We start from the raw sequence: 21150 nt of genomic DNA, 5'->3' as shown, positions 1-21150 counted from the left end.
AACTTGGTGGTATGAAACGGTCTATATTTATTATACATATCACAGTTTCTGTGGGTCAGGAGTTCAGATATGGCTTAACTGAGTCTCCTACTTAGGGTCTCACAAAGGTTCAATCAAGTTGTGGGCCAGGACTTGGTTTTCATCAGAGGTTCAACTCAAGGAGGATCCACTTCCAAGCTCACTCAGGTTGTTGGCAGAAATAATTTCCTCACAACTCTGGGACTAAGGGCTTCAATTTCTTGCTGGCTATCATCCTCAGCTCCTAGATGCTGCCCACATTTTGTGTTTATTTATAAATCTGTAGTTTTATTGAGACAAAGCTGACAGTGTGGTATGAAGTTCACATTTAAACAAAGTTTTCACAGAAACCTAAAACATGCCTGAAAAGATTTTATAGTGGAGTTCTAGATGCAGGTCTAGATGATGGGAAGTACTGATGGGTATCATGATTCAAGATAGCATTTTGAGTATTCGTTAATTCTTAAGATTAAAAAAAATTATTTTTGTTCTGTGTTTTAAAGTGATCACTGCCCCAGTATGAAAACTGAATCTTCTCCTGAAATGAGGGCTTTTGAAATCATTCAGCTCTTGAAATGATTCAGTGAACTTGTGTTGTCAGTGACTGAACCCTGCCACCAATGGTTTCAGAATTCAAAGTTCAAAAAACAGAGAAGCTCCAAGGGTTTTTCACCCTAAGAATATGAGCCCTTGTCTCATATGAGCTACTCTCATTCCCTCCGTACCACCCTCTTCCCCTCCCTAAGTACCTCGGCCAGTTGATATTTATAACTTCATAATTGGAAAAGAAAGGGCCTTCTTGTCAATTAGAAGAATTAGCACCTCTAAGAACAATCTGCCTATGAATACGCTCCAGTGAAAGACTTTCCCTCCTCAACCAGTTTCCATCCCAAAATGGCAGACAGCTTTGGTAACTTACTAACTGGCTTAAACCTTAATGCAACAGCATTAAGCTCAGGCAGGCAGGGAATATCCGGGCTTCTAAGCTTCAGGCCTTCGAAGCTTTTAGACAGCCTCTGACAATGCCACAACAACCTCGTATTTACTAGAAAAACACACACTTGCTTAAAGTCTCCTTGGTACCCTTCCTTGTGGTACACCTTTCCTTTTTATTTTATTCTACCTCAAGTTATCCCATGGTAGAACAAAGAATCCACTTACACTGATCTTACTTTGTTCCCATCCAATCTCTTTCTTAGACTTCAGATGTTTAGCTTGATTTAATTACGTTTAGGTTTCTAAATATTCTAATATGAAATGTTATCTGTGAAATAATAAAGGCACTAAGTAGGAAAAGATCGTTCGTTCCAACTTTGTTTCATAGAGTTCATTTTCAGGAATCCACCCTCTTTGATAAACCCCTTATAATCTGACCCCTGGCTGGCCTCCTGTACTGATGGCTGAGCCCTATGAAGGGAGGGACTACAGAGCAAAGTAATGTTTTCATAGAGGGCCCTTCCATAAAGTGCTGACTAGTGGGGACTCTCCAAAGAATTAACTGTCTGGAAAGTAAGAGACCTGAGATAAATCAGGGAGTGGTTGTGACACTAGGCCTCAGGCATAACCCCCGAATCCAGAGTGAGAAGTGAGAAACTCACAGATGTTGGGCCGACACATGTGCTGGTGGGAGGCACAGAGGACAGCGAGAACTAGGTCCCGACACTGCATTTCTGGTTTCTTCGATGAACAGTGACAGAGGCAGCGGGTGATTTTCTTCTTCCTCCAGTCCTCTGTACTTGCCGTGTGTTCTGATTTTACTTTTTTGATTGAAGAAAATGAATCATATTTCTTTTTTAAAAAGAGAGGAAAGAATATAGATATAACTGAGGCCAAAAAAAGGAAAAACTCAAAAAACCTTTTTTTTTTTTTTTTTTGGACAACCCTTTCTGTATTTGGAAATAGTCACTAAACACTTCCCAACCTTCAGAGTTCTTTAAGTATCTTGCCTCCCCTTAGACTGTCTCCTCTGGGCATTTTAGTCCTCTTTCTCTGGGTCTATTCTAGTTACCACACAGTAGATTCATTATAACTCTACCTAGTAGAGCATGGGTTGAAATTAGGCTGTAGTGAGTCTTGGACCTTGTAAGGAGGTTTCATCTCAAAGAACCTGTGAGAAGTCCCCCAAATGAAAAAGATATAATGAGTCCCCATGTAATTATTTTTAATGTAACTGTGTTTTTGATTTGGGATGAAAAATTTGATAATGCCCATATTTTTCTCCTAGGAAGAGTGGCTGAACTGCCAGAGAAACTGGCTCTACCTAGAAAGTATTTTTAATGCTCCAGATATTCAGAGGCAATTGCCTGCCGAGGCTAAGATGTTCCTGCAAGTGGATAAGTCATGGAAAGAAATCATGAGGAAGGTGAACCGGTTGCCTAATGCTCTTCGAGCAGCTACTCAACCAGGTATAAAACAAAATTTTAAAAACAAATAAAAAGGGGCGCCTGGGTGGCTCAGTCGTTAAGTGTCTGCCTTTGGCTCAGGTCATGATCCCGGGGTCCTGGGATCGAGCCCCACATCAGGCTCCCTGCTCCACGGGAAGCCTGCTTCTCCCTCTCCTGCTCTCCCTGCTTGTGTTCCCTCTCTCGCTGTGTCTCTCTCTCTCTCTGTCAAATAAATAAATAAAATCTTTTAAAAAAATAAATAAAAAGGCTTTACAACCATCTAAAATGTTTAGCACCTATAAGATTCTGGCAATATGGGGTACAGTCAATCCTTGATTCTTGTCAGCATTGATGACCAGGAATATTTGTGGCACATCGACACTCTTGCTGAACAATGTGAATTGAACACTGTTGTTGTTGTTGTTGTTAATTATTATCACTGTTATTATTACCTGTCAGCTTAGTTCATAGTTTGGGCACCCAAGAATCTGATTCTTTTTTTTTTTTAAAGATTTTATTTATTTATTTGACAGAGAGAGACACAGTGAGAGAGGGAACACAAGCAGGGGGAGTGGGAGAGGGAGAAGCAGGCTCCCCACTGAGCAGGGAGCCCGATGCCAGGCTCAATCCCAGGACTCTGGGATCACAACCTGAGCCGAAGGCAGACGCTTAACGACTGAGCCACACAGGCGCCCCAAGAATCTGATTCTTTTTGCTGCTTTTATAATTTGGGGATTCTGCCACAGAGTCTCAGTGAGGCTTGCATATCAGAATTTGACTACAAGATATATATTCACATTCAGTTGACCCATTCTGCTAAAGCTCTCACAGACTTATAACCATAAAAATTTCCACATCTTATTTTTCATTAATTCATTAAAAACATTTAAAAATATTACCACAAATTATAATTCTAATCTCAAGACTGAAATGTGTTTTAATAAGTTCTGTTTCTAAGGAGATGGAATCAAAGCATTGGTGTGGGCACATACATGGTTATTGAACTTTATCAAAGCCTCAGCAAGCTTGCGTGTTGTTCTGCAACATATGACTTTTTCTGGTGAATAGCTCTAGACAGCTTCCCTGTCAAGCAGAGGCAGCCTGCTGGGCTATGCCCTTTGCCCAAAGACGCTTACATAAAAACAGAAACAGAAAGGAAAAACTATATGGTGTGATAGAATTAAAAACTTTTAAGCTTTGGGGCTCTGAAGGTCACCCACATTTTTTGACTCCTAGCCAGCAGTTGAATCACTCCAGCCTCTGCTTCTGTCCTAACATCTCCTCTCTGCCTCTGACCCTCCTGCCTCCCTCCTCGAAGGACCCCTCCGATTACATTGGGCCCACTAGATGATCCAAGATAATCTCCCCATCCCATGATCATTGGTCACATCTCCCAACTTCCTTTTTCCGTATACACTAACGTATTCTCAGGTTCTGGGGAATAGGACACGGACATCTCTGAGCACCGTTTATTCTGCCTACCACATGCATATTCAAACCTTTTGCTGCAATAATGTTAACGTGTGTGATCAGAGTGCTGCCACAGACTTGTTACATAACTTTTGAAATTAAAAATATATATATGATTCCAAAATACGTCTGGTCCTAGGGATTTCAGATAAAGAAGTGTGGACCTATAAATGTCATTTGGTGATGATAAAGCTATGAAGGAAAATTCAGCAGCATAAGGGGCTAGAGAACAGCTGGGGGCTGTCGTGTGTGTGTGTGTGTGTGTGTGTGTGTGTGGTGGAGGGCTTTTTTGATAGAGTGAGTGGCTTTCGAGCTTAAAGCGGCAGGAAAGAGGAAGTGAGACACATGCAAATCTGAGGGAGGTATGAAAAGCAGAGAGAAGAACAAAGGTGAAGACCAGAGGTGAGAATGTACTTAGCATGCACAACGGTCTGTACTTGGGTTTGGCTTTGGTTCATGCACTCCCAGCAGTTGGGGGTGCCAGCTAAAAATTGTTTCAGATTGAATACTTGTTTGTCTGTGGTAAATATTAAAATTACCATTAGATAATGTTATTAAAAGTAATAGTTAACATTGTTAGCCCACCTCCTGCAATTTAAATTTTTTCGACCATTTTTTATCAAATAAAACCAAAGCTTTAAAGAATGTTAATATCATATTTTACTTCCACTTAAAATGGTATTTTCTATTTATTTTAACACAATTTTACCAACACCTCTCCCCCCCCAATAAACAGGACTTCTGGAGACTTTTCAAAATAATAATGCATTACTTGACCAAATTCAAAAGTGTCTGGAGGCATATTTAGAATCAAAAAGAGTTATCTTTCCAAGGTAAGTTTATAAAGCAACCTACAATATTTTTAGTAGTGAAGACTATCCATTAATTTAAAAGAATATACTTAAAAACAAACTGTAACCTCAAAACATCAGGGAACCAGAATGAAACAAGAAAGATGCGATAATTGGTGAATCAATCCAGCTGATATCTTGATTGGGGAGTGTAAGGCTCAAGGATAAAGGTACAATATTTGGTGGAGGATTAAGTGGGTAGGTACCCGAGGTGCTGGAGGGTTCTAGGTCTCAGCATTGTTTCACTGTTGGGTGCACATGTGTGTGCCTGCCTGTGCATGCGTCCATAGAGGTGCATGCGAAAAGTCAGAGGACCCTCTGTTGCCTGAGCAGGTTTCTTTGCACTAATCGGTGACCTAAGAGTGTCACTGGAGAAGTTGTCCAAGAGATCATTTCACAAACTCCAAATGAAATTTTTACTCATCTCTTTATTCCAAAAACATACCAAATGTTATGTTCAATGCTAAAGATACAAAGAAGAAAAGGCTGGATTCCTGCCCTAATGGGGCTCATGGTTAACAGGTGGATAGTCATGTAAATAAACATTATAATACAGTTTTTTTTAAAACCAGGATAAACTATTTGATGGTGGCCAAAGTTCCCAACTTCATTCCTTAGGGCACACTGTACTGTAACACAGAGGACATTGGCAAAATGTTTCATCTTCCCTGGTATTTTCCTGTTAGTTGTTAAGGAAATGGCCATTAAGGTCTGTCCTTGGACAAGCACTGTGGCAGCCAGGGGTAGGTGCTTATTGGGTTACTTGGTTGAGAGGGGTTGTTGCTGGGGACCAGAAGAGGGTATGTGTGTCCAAGAGAAATCCAAGATCCAGATTTGGTTGAGTTTTAACAGAAGTGTTCAGGCTTTAAAGAATATACACAAATCTTACTAAAACATCCTTCAGGCAACATGGATAAAGATGAAAGAGTTTGAGGTTTGGAATGTGCCTTTTGTCTGTTTCACTCTTAATTGAGTGGTTCCCAAGTTGAGTCTCCCAAAGCCAGAGAAGATCTATATACTACTTTTGATACTTAAAGAAAACTGGAAACAAATTTACCGGTGATAATATTGACCACTGAAAAGCATCCGCTTTTATTTGTTCTTTTGCTTAGAACTGCATGAACTAGTTCTGCTACTGTGTTATGTCAGGAGGCTCTATGTGGTGTTGATTTCACCCTGCAGGCCTTCATGAAGACATACTGTGAGCTGCAGACCAAGTTAGTTCCTGGGGACACAAGACGAATACAGTACTATTCCTGCTCTCACAGAGCTCATGGTCCAATCTTTATAGTTATCCCCCTGTTTTGTTAACTGAAAAAGAGGCATGGGCACAAATTAATTATTACTGGATGGTAAAAGTAGCAGGACTGATAGAGTCCAACCAAAAGCATCTTTATTTCTAACTAATAACTGCCTTTGCATTCCCTGCTGGGGGGCAGGTTTTTCCCTGCCCCTAGACCAAATCTTGAGCAGACCTCATGAATTTTCTGGTCATTCTCAAATAATAATACAAACAAACAAAAACCTCTTGTCACCTCAACCCAATAAATGATCTTTAATAATCAAACTCTGAACTTCTTTCAAAGTGAAAACTTCCCCCTTCCCTGCCCAAGATTGTTGCAGGTCTAAAGGCTTTAGTGATGATGAGGCTATGTGGTGATCAACCCTCCTCTCTCCCTATGAGGTTTCTGAGGTCTCCAGGTTTGGGGCAAGGGGAAGAGAGGCAAGGCAGCAGAGCAGCCTGACTAGGCTGATGCATATCTGGCCCCCTCTCTTCCACGTGGGGCCTGCCATGGGCTCTTTACCATTCATTCCCTCCAAAACCAAGAGATCTCTCATAGGTAGCCTCCTCCATTCCAGAAGTGAAATGTCTTCTCTGGCCAGGCCTTTATCCCTGAGCATCCAGGTATGCCCCTTCTCCAGTTCTTTACCTATGGTGTCTTCATGGCTCTAAATGGCCCTGGTGGGCAAGATCTAAGAAAATCCCATGCAGGATCACATTGGCATGGGCCACATGTGGATATTCACAGAACCAAATAAAGCTCCTGTAACCGCCCATCCATCTACCCAACACATTAGGTATTGAAAGCAGGGGGGTGTAAAGTACTAAGGCTAGATTCTAGGGAAAACAAATAATATATCTTCACTCTAGAGCAAATCAATGTCATAGCAAGAGCTAGCATTTTTTATAATTTTTTGAAAAATATCTATCTTTTATGTATCAGGCACTAATTCTGGATGTCTGAGATGCATCCACACTAGTCTCCATAACAATTGTAGAGACACGTGGTCTCCCCAGAAACCCAGGGCCGGTAGGTTGGAAGTTCAGGAAATCAGTAATTGGGAAAGAGATATGGCTAAGGGATTTATCTTTCATGTCTACATAAGGCTTTCCTTCACTTTGAAGTTATATTTTAAGTATTTTCTTTAATCCAGATTTTACTTCTTGTCAAATGATGAACTTCTGGAGATTCTGGCCCAGACACGAAATCCCCAAGCTGTGCAGCCACACTTAAGGAAATGCTTTGACTCCATTTCAAAGCTTGAATTTGCTCTCATGCCTCCTACTGAAGGAAAAATTCCTGGTGTGGAAGGAGAGCCAGAAAAGATTTACACTAACGATATTTTAGCGATGCTATCACCAGAAGGAGAACGGGTGAGGTGTTTTTGTTCATGATTCTTTATAGGGAAGCTTTGTTGTCCTTCTAGGGTTGAGGGTAGAAATTTACTGTCTGTCACTCTAAGCATTCATCAAGTGCTACCGCATCGTACTCTGTGGGCTCAGCAGTTTCAAGGATAACAAAGATGAAATTCTTGCCTGCAAAGAGCTCTAGTGGAGATACAGTCAAACAAATGATTGAAAAGTACCACAGTAAGTGCAGTAACAGAGGTGTGTGCTTTGTTCTTGGGAACAGAGTGGAGATAACTGGAGCCCAGCCTTACTCAACTCTCCACAAGAGGCAGACGAGTGAGCTGGTTAAGAGCGCTGAGTCTCCTGCCCGGCCACCTGGATTCAAATCCCATCCTTTAACCTCATCTATAAAATGAAGAATAGTAATAGTGCCTGATTAATGAGATGCTGAGGATTTTCAAATAGTATTTGAAATGTGTGTGTGTGTGTATATATAATTTACAAATAATTCTATGTAAATTACTTAGAACTGTACCCAGTGGGTGCTATGAAAGTGTTAGTTGTCATTGTTTGCTGTGGTGTATCCAGGACACTGGACAATGCCTGGCATACAGTAAACACCAAGGGAGTGAATGCATTAGCAAATTGTGGAGAACCACAGGACTTCACAGAGAGAAATCTCTCCCTCCCTCCCTCTCTCTCTCCCCTCTCCCCCCTTTCTCTCTCTCTCTCTCTCTCTCTCACACACACACACACACACACACACACACACACACACACAGCCAAAGAAGATGGAGCAGAGACATGAGAGGGAAAGCATTTCATACAGAGGAAATGTGCGGGGAAATGCCAAGGATTTCAGTCCAGTTAGAGCAGGAGATGTATCCACGGAAGTGGCAGGAACCTATAAACTTTTTACTTGTCCTGAATTGACCCTCTTGCAAAAGAATTTGCTCATCACTAGTGCAGAAGAAGAGAAAGGGGAGGACCACGGCTAGGATCCAGGGAAAACATGAAAGTTAAAGGGAAGGTAGAAGAACTAAGAGACCCAGACAAGCAGGGCAGTCAGGTCACTGGAAGTCCAAGAAATAAATATGTGTAGGACTAAAAAGTATCAACTGGACTTGACAACTGAAAGAACATTGGTAACCTTAATGACCTTAACAAGTTTAGAGGAACAGTTGGGGCCAAAAATCAAATGGCAGTAAGTAGGAAAAGAAAGTGAAGGAATTCATGTAGACACATATACTCCTTTTTTCAGGGATTTGGCTCCAAAGGGAAGCAGTTAAAAAAAAAAAAAAAAAAAAAGGAGGTAAAGAGAGATGTAGAGTGGGACATCAATAGAAGTTTCTAGTATTTGTGGTTAGGCTTCAGTGTGTCAGGGTTCTGTTATAGAAGTACAGAGGATGTGTGGCTGGCAAGTGCCACACTGAACATGTTATCATTGCTCTGATTGTCCGCTAGGTTAGCTTGGGAAAAGGCCTGAAAGCCCGGGGCAACGTGGAGGAATGGCTTGGTAAAGTGGAGGAAGCCATGTTCACTTCTCTGCGTCGCCTGAGCAAAGCTGCCATCGCCGACTATCAGGGGAAACCAAGGACAGACTGGGTGACTGCTGGCCACCCTTCTCAAGTAACACACTCCTTAAATGTCCACCTCTGAGTCCATTGCTGGTGAGATGCATCCCATACTTAAGGACCATGTTTCCATGCAGGTGATCCTGACCATTTCTCAAATAATGTGGTGCCGTGATTTGACTGAGTGTCTGGAAAGAGAAGATGGTAACCACATAGAGGCCCTGGAAGATTTTGAGAAAGTAAACTTTGAGGTGAGATGTTTAACCGGGTGACAGTGAATATAATGCTGTGCAGGATGGTCTCAGGAGATTTTTTTGATTTGGCTAATGCAAGTCACATACTTCAGAAATTTTAATGTTCTGACCTGCCTTACAAAGCTTTGGGGTTCTTACAAAAACCATTTATGTTCAGGTTTTCTTAGGAACACTACCTTGATATTTATAAGCATAAGAATGCTTATAAAAATAGGAGGAAAAGACCATTTGAAGAGGAAAATCTCAGAATTATAATGGTTTGCAACATTTAAGGAGACTTTGTATTTAGTAGGTCTTGGATATCTCTCACAGAAGCTTATTCAAATCCTGGAAAACCCCAGGATTTGTGCCATTTCTACTCTTAGGCTTAAGATGTGCTTTTCTACCATTCTAGAGAATCCTCAGGCAGCCAGCAATAACACAATAAATAACTGAATCCAAATACCATTCTACAAGAACTTTTAAGCTATAGTTCAGGAATGCCATTTTACAGCTATGCCCAATCTTTAACTACAAATTTAATTCTACTTCCAGGCAAGTTTGCAATTTTTTTTTAAATTACCTTTGAAACAGAAAAGGGAAGAAACAACTTTCTTGACATGCAAGAACACCATCTCTTGAGGACTTCATAGAATTTCAGGTCACAGGGGCGCCTGGGTGGCTCATTCAGTTAAGCAGCTGCCTTCTGCTCAGGTCATGATCTCCGGGTCCTGGGATCAAGTCCCGCATCAGGCTCCTTGCTCTGTGGGGAGCCTGCTTCTCCCTCTCCTCCCCACTTGTGCTCTCTCTCACTATCTCTGTCTCTCTCTCTCAAATAAATAAATAAAATCTAAAAAAAAAATTTTTTTAATTAGTTTTGGCAAATGTCTGCTGCAAATTTAATAGTAAAAAATAGAAAAAGATGGTAAAAAATATAGATATGTAAGCTGATTTTTGAAAATTCATTATGACAAGTTTTCTTTTGATTTGTAGAGATTAAATGCCCTGGCAGTGATAGTTCGAGGAAGTCTTCCAAAATTACAGAGAAACATCATAACTGCCTTAATTACTATTGATGTACATGCAAGAGACATAGTCACTGAACTTGTTCAAGCCAAGGTAACTTTTATTTAAGTAAAATCATATATTTCTTCCTGAAATTAGTGCATCTAATATATGTATCATTGTTACCACTTATACAGGTAGAGGAAGTCAATTCCTTTGACTGGCAGAGACAACTGCGCTATTATTGGGATGTAGATGTGGATAATTGTGTGGCTAGGATGGCGCTCTCTCAGTATACTTATGGCTACGAGTATTTGGGTGCATGCCCAAGACTAGTTATTACTCCTCTCACGGTAAGTTAGTGATGAATTAGGTTAATCGTGATACAAATGCTTTCTTAAAATAGTCTTGAAAAGGGGCGCCTGGATGACTCAGTCGGTTAAGCATCTGCCTTCAGCTCAGATCATGACCCCCGGGGTCCTGGCATCGAGCCCCACGTCGGGCTCCCTGCTCAGTAGGGAAGTCTGCTTCTCCCACTCCCTCTGCCCCCTGCCCCACTTGTGCTCTCTCTCTCTCTCTAAAATGGATAACTAAAATCTTTAAAAAATAGTCTCGAAAAGTTCCATCCAACCTTAACTCTTCAAAGGATTTGCCATGAATACATCTTTGTGAAGCAGAGATGTGCATCATTACTCATGTGCCTGGATCTTTGAGTATATCTCAATTGCTATAAAACCTTTCATAGAAAATAATGACCCTCCTCCTGTAGAAAGGAAGAGACTTATAAATTTTTATGACTTGAGTCAGTTCCCTTCAATAATGACAATTTCTGCATTTCTTCAGGATCGCTGCTACCTTTGCCTCATGGGAGCTTTGCAGCTCGACCTGGGAGGCGCGCCGGCTGGTCCTGCAGGTACTGGGAAGACAGAGACAACCAAAGACCTAGCTAAAGCTCTTGCCATCCAATGTGTGGTCTTCAACTGCTCCGATGGTTTGGACTACAAGGTACGTGCCAGCATCTGAACACTACCATTAAGTGCTTTATGGGCTTTCTCACTTGCAACATGGCATGACAAAAAAAGGAGAGAAAGGGTGATGGCAAGCAAGGGGGAAACTAATAAGACAAGGGATGGTCAAAGTGGGATAAATAGAGCAAGGGAGAAGAGTCAACACAAGGTGGGTTGAGTGGTCCAGATAAGAATCAAGGCCATTGAGGGATCTACTAAATGGTGGCAAAATTAAAAGTCTTTTCATGTCACTAAATAGAAAAAAATGAGATGAGATACAAGATATAATAGCAGGGAAATCTAAGAACAAGGAATAAGCTTACAGGAAGAGATGAGCAATTCAGAGAGTTGTGTATTAAAAATGAAATATGTAGGAGGTGAGAATGCATGGTAAGATTTTTCAGTACAGTAGTTCTCAAAGTTTTTGGTCACACCTTATTCCCCTTCCAGGTTTTCATAGCACAAAGTAGCATATGAAACACTTTCTGAAGTCCCACAGTTAGGAAATCTATTTACCTTTATTTAATTCAGCAAATCTGGAATATATTTAACCAGGGGTGCCTTTTGGCCACTAACACACAGAGCTGATAGTCTCATTTTTCTGAAAGTTACATGAATGCCTGTATAATGTCTGAATTTAGAATAAAATCATTTAAATTGTCCAAGTAAACTGTAATTCATTCATTTTTACAGAGTAAATCATACTTACTTTTCAGAAGCATCTTCAGAAATTAGTGTTTCATAGGACATGTTCTTTAAAAACCCTGATCCTTTTTTTAAAATTTAGGGAAAAAAAGATGTTGCTGGGAATGTCTTTTTATTAATAAGCAAAAAATAGTTGGGGCACCTGGCCGGCTCAGTCGTTAATCATCTGCCTTCAGCTCAGGTCATGATCCCGGGGCCCTGGGATCAAGCCCCACGTCAGGCTCCCTGCTCGGCGGGAAGCCTGCTTCTCCCTCCCCCATCCCCCTGCCTGTGTTCCCTCTCTCGCTGTGTCTCTCTGTCAAATATATAAGTAAAATCTTTAAAAAAAAATAGTGGAAGTGCAGCACAGGCAGAAAGTTGTTTCACAGGAGCAGAACAAGAGAGAACGAGAGGGCGCCTGGGTGGCTCAGATGGTTAAGCGTCTGCCTTCGGCTCAGGTCATGATCCCGGGGTCCTGGGATCGAGTCCCGCATCGGGCTCCCTGCTCCTTGGGAGCCTGCTTCTCTCTCTCTCTCTCTCTCTCTCTCTCTCTGTCTCTCATGAATAAATAAATAAAATCTTTAAAAAAAATTTAAAAAATTTAAAAAAAGAGAGGAACGAGAGACTAGAAAATCTCAGCAAGGGTGAATCAGGAAAGGTGACTTCTCTCCCTTCAGCACAGGTGCAGAGGTGGCCTCTGGTACACACAAGAAAGAGTCTGGGAAACTGCTGTCAGCAATCCAGGGGAGAATTCATACTCCCTAACATCCCACCTTTATGGGGATCTGCTCCCACTGCTATGAAGTGACCTCATTATCTCAGCAGAGATACATCAAGTTTTATGATAGTGATGATTTTTTTTATCTTGGCCATAATAATTTTGGTTGTTTTCAATCTTCTCAACTCAAAATTTGAATTTATACACCTGAATCCATCTTTTAATGATTAGGTAGTCATCGCTTAGGCTCAATCATTCCCGGGAACTGTGCACTCCCAAAGGTACAAGTGTGTCCTGTGTGACACTTCAAGCCACAGGATGCATACATATGATTCAGTTATCTTAGACTCTAGAGCAGGAGTCAGCAAGCTTTCTGGAAAAGCCCAAGTGGTAAATATTTTAGGCTTGCAACTTGTCATTCTTTCTGCTGTTGTGGCATGAAAGCAGCCACGTACCATATGTAAATGTAATATATCATGAACGAGCATAGCTGTGTTCCATTAAAATTCCATTCACAAAACAGGTGTCGGGCCAGATATAGCTGTGGTCTGTAGTTTGATGATCCCTGAAGTGCCAATTATATTCAATGATAAGAAATTTAAATATTTATTTATTCTTATTTATACTCTACCTTGTTCCATAAGGATTTATTACACTAACCTTTTAAAATTAAAGAAATATCGGGGCGCCTGGGTGATACAGTCAATTAAGCGTCAGACTCATGGTTTCAGCTCAGGTCATGATCTCAGGTTATGATCTCAGGGTTGTGAGATTGAGCCCCACATCAGGCTCTGCGCTTAGCATGAAGTCTGCTTGGGATACTTTCTCCCTCTGCCTCTGCTCCTCCTGCTCGTGCTCTCTCTCTCTCTAAAATAAATAAATACATCTTTAAAAAATAATTAAATTAAAGAAATATATACATGTGAAAAAATTCAAACTGTATAGAAAGATCCAAAGTTAAAAATAACAGATTTTCTCTCTATTCACATCACCCAGTTCTATTCTCCAGAGACCAAGTTTCTGATTGTATTTGTTTGTTTTTACTTCTTCTGGTGATTGCTATTATCTATAAAAATTTGTGTCTAGGGCGCCTGGGTGGCTCAGTTGGTTAAGCGACTGCCTTCGGCTCAGGTCATGATCCTGGAGTCCCGGGATCGAGTCCCGCATCGGGCTCCCGGCTCGGCGGGGAGCCCGCTTCTCCCTCTGACCCTCCCCCCTCTCATGTGCTCTCTCATTCTCTCTCTCAAATAAATAAATAAAATATTTAAAAAAAAAATTTGTGTCTATTATGGTATTTGTATATATCAGTTTTGAACATTATCTGCCAACTTATAAAATCAAGATTTTATTAGATATAACCCTCCAACTTTCTGTTCCAACTTCACTTTCTGATTTTCATTAGTTTATATAATTTTGTCTTACCATGTCAAGGTTTATGAAGTTGCACTATTCTAGAACTATAATTATGCCTTCTTTGCTTTGTCTGGGGGTTGAATTTAAAAATGTAGGCCCATTGGGCGCCTGGGTGGCTCAGTTGGTTAAGCGACTGTCTTCGGCTCAGGTCATGATCCTGGAGTCTCGGGATCGAGTCCTGCATCGGGCTTCCTGCTCAGCGGGGAGTCTGCTTCTCCCTCTGACCTTCCTCCTTCTCATGCTCTCTGTCTCTCATTCTCTCTCTCTCAAATAAATAAATAAAATCTTAAAAAAAAAAATGTAGGCCCATTATATAGCACTTACAATATCAAGGATGACTCATAATGGAATTTAATGGAATGATCAGGCTCATAGAGAAGGATCAATACATACGTCATGAACACTGCCATTCAAAGGAACACATTCCAAGACAAATACCATATGATTTCACTCATATGTGGGATTTAAGAAACAAAACAAATGAGCAAAGGGGAAAAAAAAAAAAAGAGAGAGAGGCAAACCAAGAAACAGACTCTTAACTGTAGAGAACAAACTCATGGTTACCAGAGGGGAGATGGGTGGGGTGATGGGTGAAATAGGTGATGGGGATGAAGGAGGGCACTTGTGATGAGCACAGGGTGATGGATGGGATTGTTGAATTGCTAAATTGTACACCTGAAACTAATATCACACTGTTAACTAATTGGCATTTAAATAAAAACTTAAAAAAAAAACAATAAAGGAACACATTCTAAGCATCAGGATTAATGGGTTTCAATTTCTTTTCAGCTTTCTTCTTCTAAAGCAGTGTTTTGTCACCTTTACTTTGCTTGTGAATCACCTGAAGATCTCATTATAGTGCATATCCTGATTCTGGAGATCTAGGGGAAGGCCTGAAATTTTGTATTTCTCAAATCCCCTGGGTGATGTCAACTCTCACTGGTGCACTTTGAAAAGCCAAGTTCTAGAGCAGTGGTTCTCAAAGTGTTAACTCTGGACCACCAGCATTATCGTCACCTGGCAACTTGTGAGAAATGCAAATTATCAGGCCCCACAGCAGACCTACAGAGGAAGAAACTCTGGACCTCTTATATAAAGGCACTAACTTCTAACACAGCCCAGTATTCACATAAAACTAAGCATAAACATAACGTAAACATAAAGCACAAAGTCGAATGGCATTATTTTGATTTCAGATGATGGGGCGCTTCTTCAGCGGTCTGGCACAGTCAGGGGCTTGGTGCTGCTTTGATGAATTTAATCGAATTGACATAGAAGTTTTGTCGGTCATAGCACAGCAACTCATTACCATTAGGAATGCCAAAGCCGCAAAGGTAAGGTGTGGGCAATTGTCCATGGAGGTAGCATTTCTGAAGTCTGTTGCACTTTAGGAAGAACGATGCTAACTTTAGCATGTCTACCCATATTTCCGGTGTAATTGGTGAGTACTACAGCAATAAGACGTAGTTGAGTGAATTAATTCCTCATCCAGGCAACACAGAAACAACTATATGTCACACGCTGTGTGGGGACCTGGGGATACGCAGATGGTGAGACTCAGTCCCTGCTTTCCAGGAGCTCTGTTCTTCCCACCCCAACACCCATGCACGCACACACGCATGCGCACACGCGTCCACCCACAGCCTGTCCCTGTCCCCTCCACCTCCTATTTTCCTCTTCTTGTTCTTGCCTTTGACATTTACTTCTCTGTTACGTTTCTCCCCTGTACCTCTTCTGGACTCCACTGCCTTCATCGTGGCCCCCAGGCTCAGCCTAGTGCTGGCAGAAAAATGAGAGAGGAACCCTGCAGAACTCAAGGCTCTCAGCCAATACAAACCAAAACAGGCTTGCCAGTTGTTTAATATTTAAATACTCGCTGCCCTGAGTCCCTAGAGGGTCCCCAACCACTATCTTCCTAAAAAGCACCAGATCTTTGCTAGATCCAGCCATGAGGGTTCATTCTGGTGTAGCAGGGGGGCTCTGGACCTAGCTGTAGCTCTAGGGATGGAGGCCATTCTCACCGGAAGGTGCCCTGATAAAGAGTTGTTAAATGTTTTGATTATCACCTCTGCAAAAAAGCAAATTACAGAACAAGTAAAAAGAAAGCAGAAATTGGACTTTAGTGAGTCACTAAATTGTACAAGGCATTGTACTTTTCATTTATTTCATTTTCACACTAAAGCTACATGAAGTAGAAGGCATTTTCCCAAGGTTACAGATGAAAAGGATTCAAAGAAATTTAAAAATATTTCTGGGGACACCACAAACCAAGATATTCACCTAAATCTATGTGACCCCAAAGTCTGAGCTCCTTCAACTACACACTCTCTTGCTTCCCACATCCTCAGAGGAGGCCTGTATTAAATGCAGGGACCTCCAGATACAACATTACTCATAAGTCACTATTACCTTGCTGAGCATGTAGCTAAGAGCAGAGCATGGGGAGTAAGAGGGAAGGACCAACGAGAATGGAGGCAGGATAGAAGCATTGCCAACTGGAGGGCAGCAACGTGAGGTAAAAGGAAAGGAGGAAGACATCTGAGATAGTTGGAGTGGAATCGATCCCCTGGAATAGATGAAAAATAGCACAAACAGCCATTTAGTGGCTGCAGGACTGGTCTCCATTGTACTACCCAGCATTTTCTCCTCTGGGCTATGACACATCTCCTGGTCTTCCCTGTATTTTTTGTGTCTGTTAATAGTGCCTTCCTCCCAGGGCCCAGCTAGAAACCTGGCATTCATCTTGGATTCCCCCCCCCATTACCATCAACCCCAGAATCTAAGCCATCATCAAGTCCATTTAATTGTATCTGCTAGATGCCTCTCATCCCTAATAGTAACTCCATAATTCTGGATCTTATCTTTGTTCAATAACAGTTCCTTACTGGTCCCCCTCTATAGTTTGTCCAGCCTCTCTACTGCCACCTTTGATCCTATCACTCTGCCCAAAATTCTTCTCTGCTTCCCCCCACCCACAGGACAAAATCCAAATTCCTTAGCCCAGCATGCAAGACTCTTGATGCTCAGGCCTCAGCCTAGCTATGCTTTCCTCTTGGAACGTTACCCTTTAGCAAAGTGAATATCTGGTCATTTCCTGAACATGCACTGCTCTCTTTGACCAGATAGCTCCCCCTGCTTATCCACATGAAAGGCCCTTCTTCATTCTTCAGGGCCAACAGGCTTCCCTGCTCCTCCCGTGGACTTTGCACACACCTCCCATGGAGCATCTGTTGTACTGCTCAACCACAGATTCCATATCTGACTCCACACTGTAGGCCTGGGAGCTTCTTGGGGGGGAGCCCGAGTGAGTCTCTCTCAGCTCTCCACCTCCACACCTAACCCTATGCCTCATCTGCAACAGATGCTCAACAGGTGTTTGCCCTTGGATGAAAGTGAAGGGGTGGTGCCAAGAGTAAGAGTGGGGCCTCCAACACCCAAGGACTCAGATCCCATTAGAATTTCTTAGGGAATACCAGAAAGTAGGGATGGAGAAGGTTTCAGGGCCATTAAATCTAACTTAAGTTGAGGAGTCTCAGTAAAAGAGGTTGAGGCCTAAAATATTACAGGGCTGGGCCAGAAAGGCAGAGACAGTTTGGGCAAAGCAGGAGCAGAGAAGCAAAAAAGCAGGAAATACTGAGCCCAGAAGAGATTGGGAGTGGGTAGTACAGAATCAGGAGGGAAACATTCCGTGTCGTCCAATAGCAGGATTCACTGGGCTGGTAGTCTTTGCTTGAATGTTCCATACACAAGTTTTGTACTCAAGTGGTGTTTATGTGAAAGAATTTCCAAATGTCTAGAGAAGTGTTAGCTTATACTCTCTCTTTCCTTTAAACAGCTGTCTAGATTCATGTTTGAGGGGCGGGAAATAAAGTTGGTCATGACTTGTGCAGCTTTTATCACAATGAATCCTGGATACGCAGGCAGAACCGAATTGCCGGATAATTTGAAAGCCCTGTTTAGACCCTTTGCAATGATGGTTCCGAATTACGCTTTGATTGCAGAGGTGAGCTTCGCACTATAAAGCAGAAAAAATTTAAGCATGTTTTATTTACCATTTGATTCTATGGAGGTAGAAAGTTTCCTTTATGATTGCGCCCTGGCAAAAGTTACACATTATTGTTTGCTCTTCATGTAGCTAGGACTGTTATCACCTAGAATGTTTTGGTGTGTATGCATGTGTGTGTGTAACTGCTATATCCCCAATGCCCAGAATGGTATCTGGAATAGAGTAGGCCCATAAAACTGGAATGAATCAATGAATTTAATTGTCTACATCATTTCATATCCGGATTCTGAGGCCAACTGCAGTGATTTGAGTAGGTTATGGATTGAAGAAAGGGTCCACACTCACCTCCACTGTTGTCATCCAATTTATTTAACCAAGAATGCAGAAACTTATCAGAAGCAAGGTAGCCTCCTAGGGCAGAGGAAGGCTGCAAACCTGTGTAGCTTCCCTTGATACTCAGGGAGCCTAAAGGGAGCACCCAGCTATCACTGATTCTGTCCACAGGGTGGTGTTCCCACCAGATCAGAGAAACTCAAGTCTTGCCTCTGTACGCAGGCCTTGTAACACCATCCAACCTCCACGATGCGAACATTTTCAAACAGGGGCTCTACTGTTCCTTGAACCCAATGTCACCAAGGCCACATCTTCATCTACAGAAAGAAAGCAGAATCACTGCTCAAGCATCCCTGTGTAATATCCCACCTTCCACCTTCTTGTCACACAGAAAACCCTTTTCCTTGCAATCTTCATATTTCTTTGTTAAATGATATAACAACTTGGAGAGGTATAATGCCTAACGTAGATTTTGCATACATTGGTATTATGCTAATATATTGCTGTCAATACAATATAAGAAGCATTGCATTGTACTTTTCCATTCTAGGTAATTCTATATTCGGAAGGATTTGAATCCAGTAAAATATTAGCGAGAAAAATGACCCAGATGTATAAGCTTTGCAGTGAACAGCTCTCTCAGCAGGATCACTACGACTTTGGCATGAGAGCTGTAAAGTCTGTACTGGTCATGGCCGGGTAAGAAACCAAAGAGGCCAAGAGTGAAATTCTAAACCATGTAAGCAAACAAATGGCTAATTCACAGACGGCTCTTAAAGCAACATAGAGAGTGACTCGGAAATGCTAGCTGCCGCCATCATCATTTTACCTTGACACTCCCAGGCCACAGTCAAATGGGGCCTCTCTCCTCATCACACGGCAGTCCTGGTTGGCCCCACACTGAACCCGAGTCTCTCGACCAGGCTTCGGCTAGCTTTCATTTCCTCTGAACTCATCGTATATTATATGTTGGGTTTCAGCGTACAAAAGCCTTTACCTTACCACCTTAGATAGAATGACTAGACTTAAAAGGCACCATTTCTTATGCATATACAGTAAGGTAGACCATACCTGTAACCTGAGAAAGCCTGAAGGGTTGAGAGAAACTTCAGTTTCCACATTCTGACCTCAGTCCAGGTTTACTTCCTAGGCTCTGCCTCTGCCATTCCCATATGGTGCAACACTGAGCTGCTTTGTAGTTTCTAGTAAAGCAGCTTTCTAGTTTTCTTCTTTTTAGGCCCCAATTCTCCCCCCCCCCTTTTTTTTTTTAATATTTTATTTATTTTTGAGACAGAGAGAGGGTACAAGCAGGGGGAGAGGCACAGGAAGAAGCAGACTCCCCACTGAGCAGGGAGCCCAATGAGGGACTCGATCCCAGGGTCCTGGGATCATGACCTGAGCCGAAGGCAGACGCTTAACCGACTGAGCCACCCAGGTGCCCCCAACTTCTTCCTTTATAACCTCTTGAAACCTCTACCTTTGGAACCCCCACTTTATCCGGAGTCTCTGAGGGAATTGACCTTCTCTCTAGCCCTTTTTAGGCCATGACTCACTGGTTCTTGCTCCACACATCCAGGGCCCCTTCTGTCTGGCCCCTATATTCCTGGGCCAAATCTCCCTGCCCTTCTCTGTTCTTTCTTTCAACCTCACAGATACACTATTTTCCCCCTTTATAAGATTGCCATGTAAAGACCAGGGATACTAAGGGGTTCAGATACACTTGCACTCCAGGAACACAGCCACAGGCCAGGGGGCGAGACAGACACAGGAGCAAGTCATCTAGGATACAGTGCATGGGGGCAACCATAATAGGGCCATGCCTAAGGTTCACTGAGGAGGGCCATAGAGGAACTTTCTGGAGGAGAGAGTAACTAGGCTGGGTTTTGAAGGAGAAATAAGAGGTGTCAAAAGAGCAAAGAAGGACTTTCTGGGCTGAGAGAAGAAAGTCACAGGGATGTGAATCATTATGGTGTATTCGGGAAAGCGTAAATTCAGGTTGAATAAAGTCTGGATTGATGCAGGGAGGTTTAAAAAATACCTTTGTCATTCTCCTCAAGGCCATGTAGCCAGTGCCTGATCTGTCCTTGTGCTCTGATGGAGATGGACAGTGGGCATGCAAGGAAAAATGATCCTCTCCTTCTAGCAGGAATCCACAGGGGGAGAGGTGCCTTCCACAGCTTTTTGCAAGTAGAATCCCTAACCTACAGGTTTGGAAAATCATGCTCAGAAGTACTGGGTTCTTGCAACATCATCTGAATTATCCCTTTAAATTTAGGTCTTTAAAAAGGGAGAATCCAGACCTAAGTGAAGATGTGGTGTTGATAAGAGCTTTACGAGACTCCAACTTGCCAAAATTCCTAACAGATGATGCTCTTCTATTCAGGTAAGTTTCTAGATATTACAGAATAAGGCATAGCTGCTGTGTAGAGGTGAAGGATAGTCTGCTCTTCAGTTTTGTCTGTCTCTAACAAGGTAATAACATCCTTATCTTTTCTGGAGATACTTTTTACAGTTTAAAAAAAATACTAGTTTTAAAATAAAGATCCTAAAGCTTAAGCAACAATCAATCATTTCTCTTTTTCACAGTATTGGTCACTAGGCTGTATGTCATACAAATTAGCGTTTGGTTACAAGTTCCTGACCTAAGAGAAATTCCTGACCCCAAAAAAACAGACTTGGGGCTTAACATAAATGTGAAGGCTTTTATCTATTTCTACTTTCACTATTAAGTTTTATATTTATCCAAGTCATATATGTATGTAGTTGTAAAAACTATCATAAATTAGTCTCATGAGAAACAGTACGTCCATGCCCTTCACCAA

General features: G+C 42.0%; 1 protein-coding gene across 1 annotated transcript in view; it reads left to right on the top strand.

The window, feature by feature from the left end:
• Window positions 1-21150, top strand: part of DNAH6 (dynein axonemal heavy chain 6) — a 244028-nt gene that overhangs the window by 100085 nt on the left and 122793 nt on the right. The window contains exons 23-34 of the mRNA XM_045884660.3: window positions 2243-2423; window positions 4609-4705; window positions 7160-7379; window positions 8820-8984; window positions 9067-9180; window positions 10156-10281; window positions 10365-10520; window positions 11011-11172; window positions 15186-15323; window positions 17825-17992; window positions 18879-19027; window positions 20604-20711. Coding sequence (XP_045740616.1) covers window positions 2243-2423; window positions 4609-4705; window positions 7160-7379; window positions 8820-8984; window positions 9067-9180; window positions 10156-10281; window positions 10365-10520; window positions 11011-11172; window positions 15186-15323; window positions 17825-17992; window positions 18879-19027; window positions 20604-20711 — 1784 coding nt within the window. The remainder of the gene's footprint in view (window positions 1-2242; window positions 2424-4608; window positions 4706-7159; window positions 7380-8819; window positions 8985-9066; window positions 9181-10155; window positions 10282-10364; window positions 10521-11010; window positions 11173-15185; window positions 15324-17824; window positions 17993-18878; window positions 19028-20603; window positions 20712-21150) is intronic.

This window comes from Mirounga angustirostris, unplaced genomic scaffold (assembly GCF_029215605.1).
Source record: "Mirounga angustirostris isolate CCGP_5_RB_7025 unplaced genomic scaffold, mMirAng1.0.hap1 SCAF_10, whole genome shotgun sequence".
Taxonomy (NCBI): Eukaryota; Metazoa; Chordata; class Mammalia; order Carnivora; family Phocidae; genus Mirounga; species Mirounga angustirostris.
The sequence above is the reverse complement of the archived record's forward strand: the minus strand, read 5'-3'. Positions and strand labels throughout refer to the sequence as shown.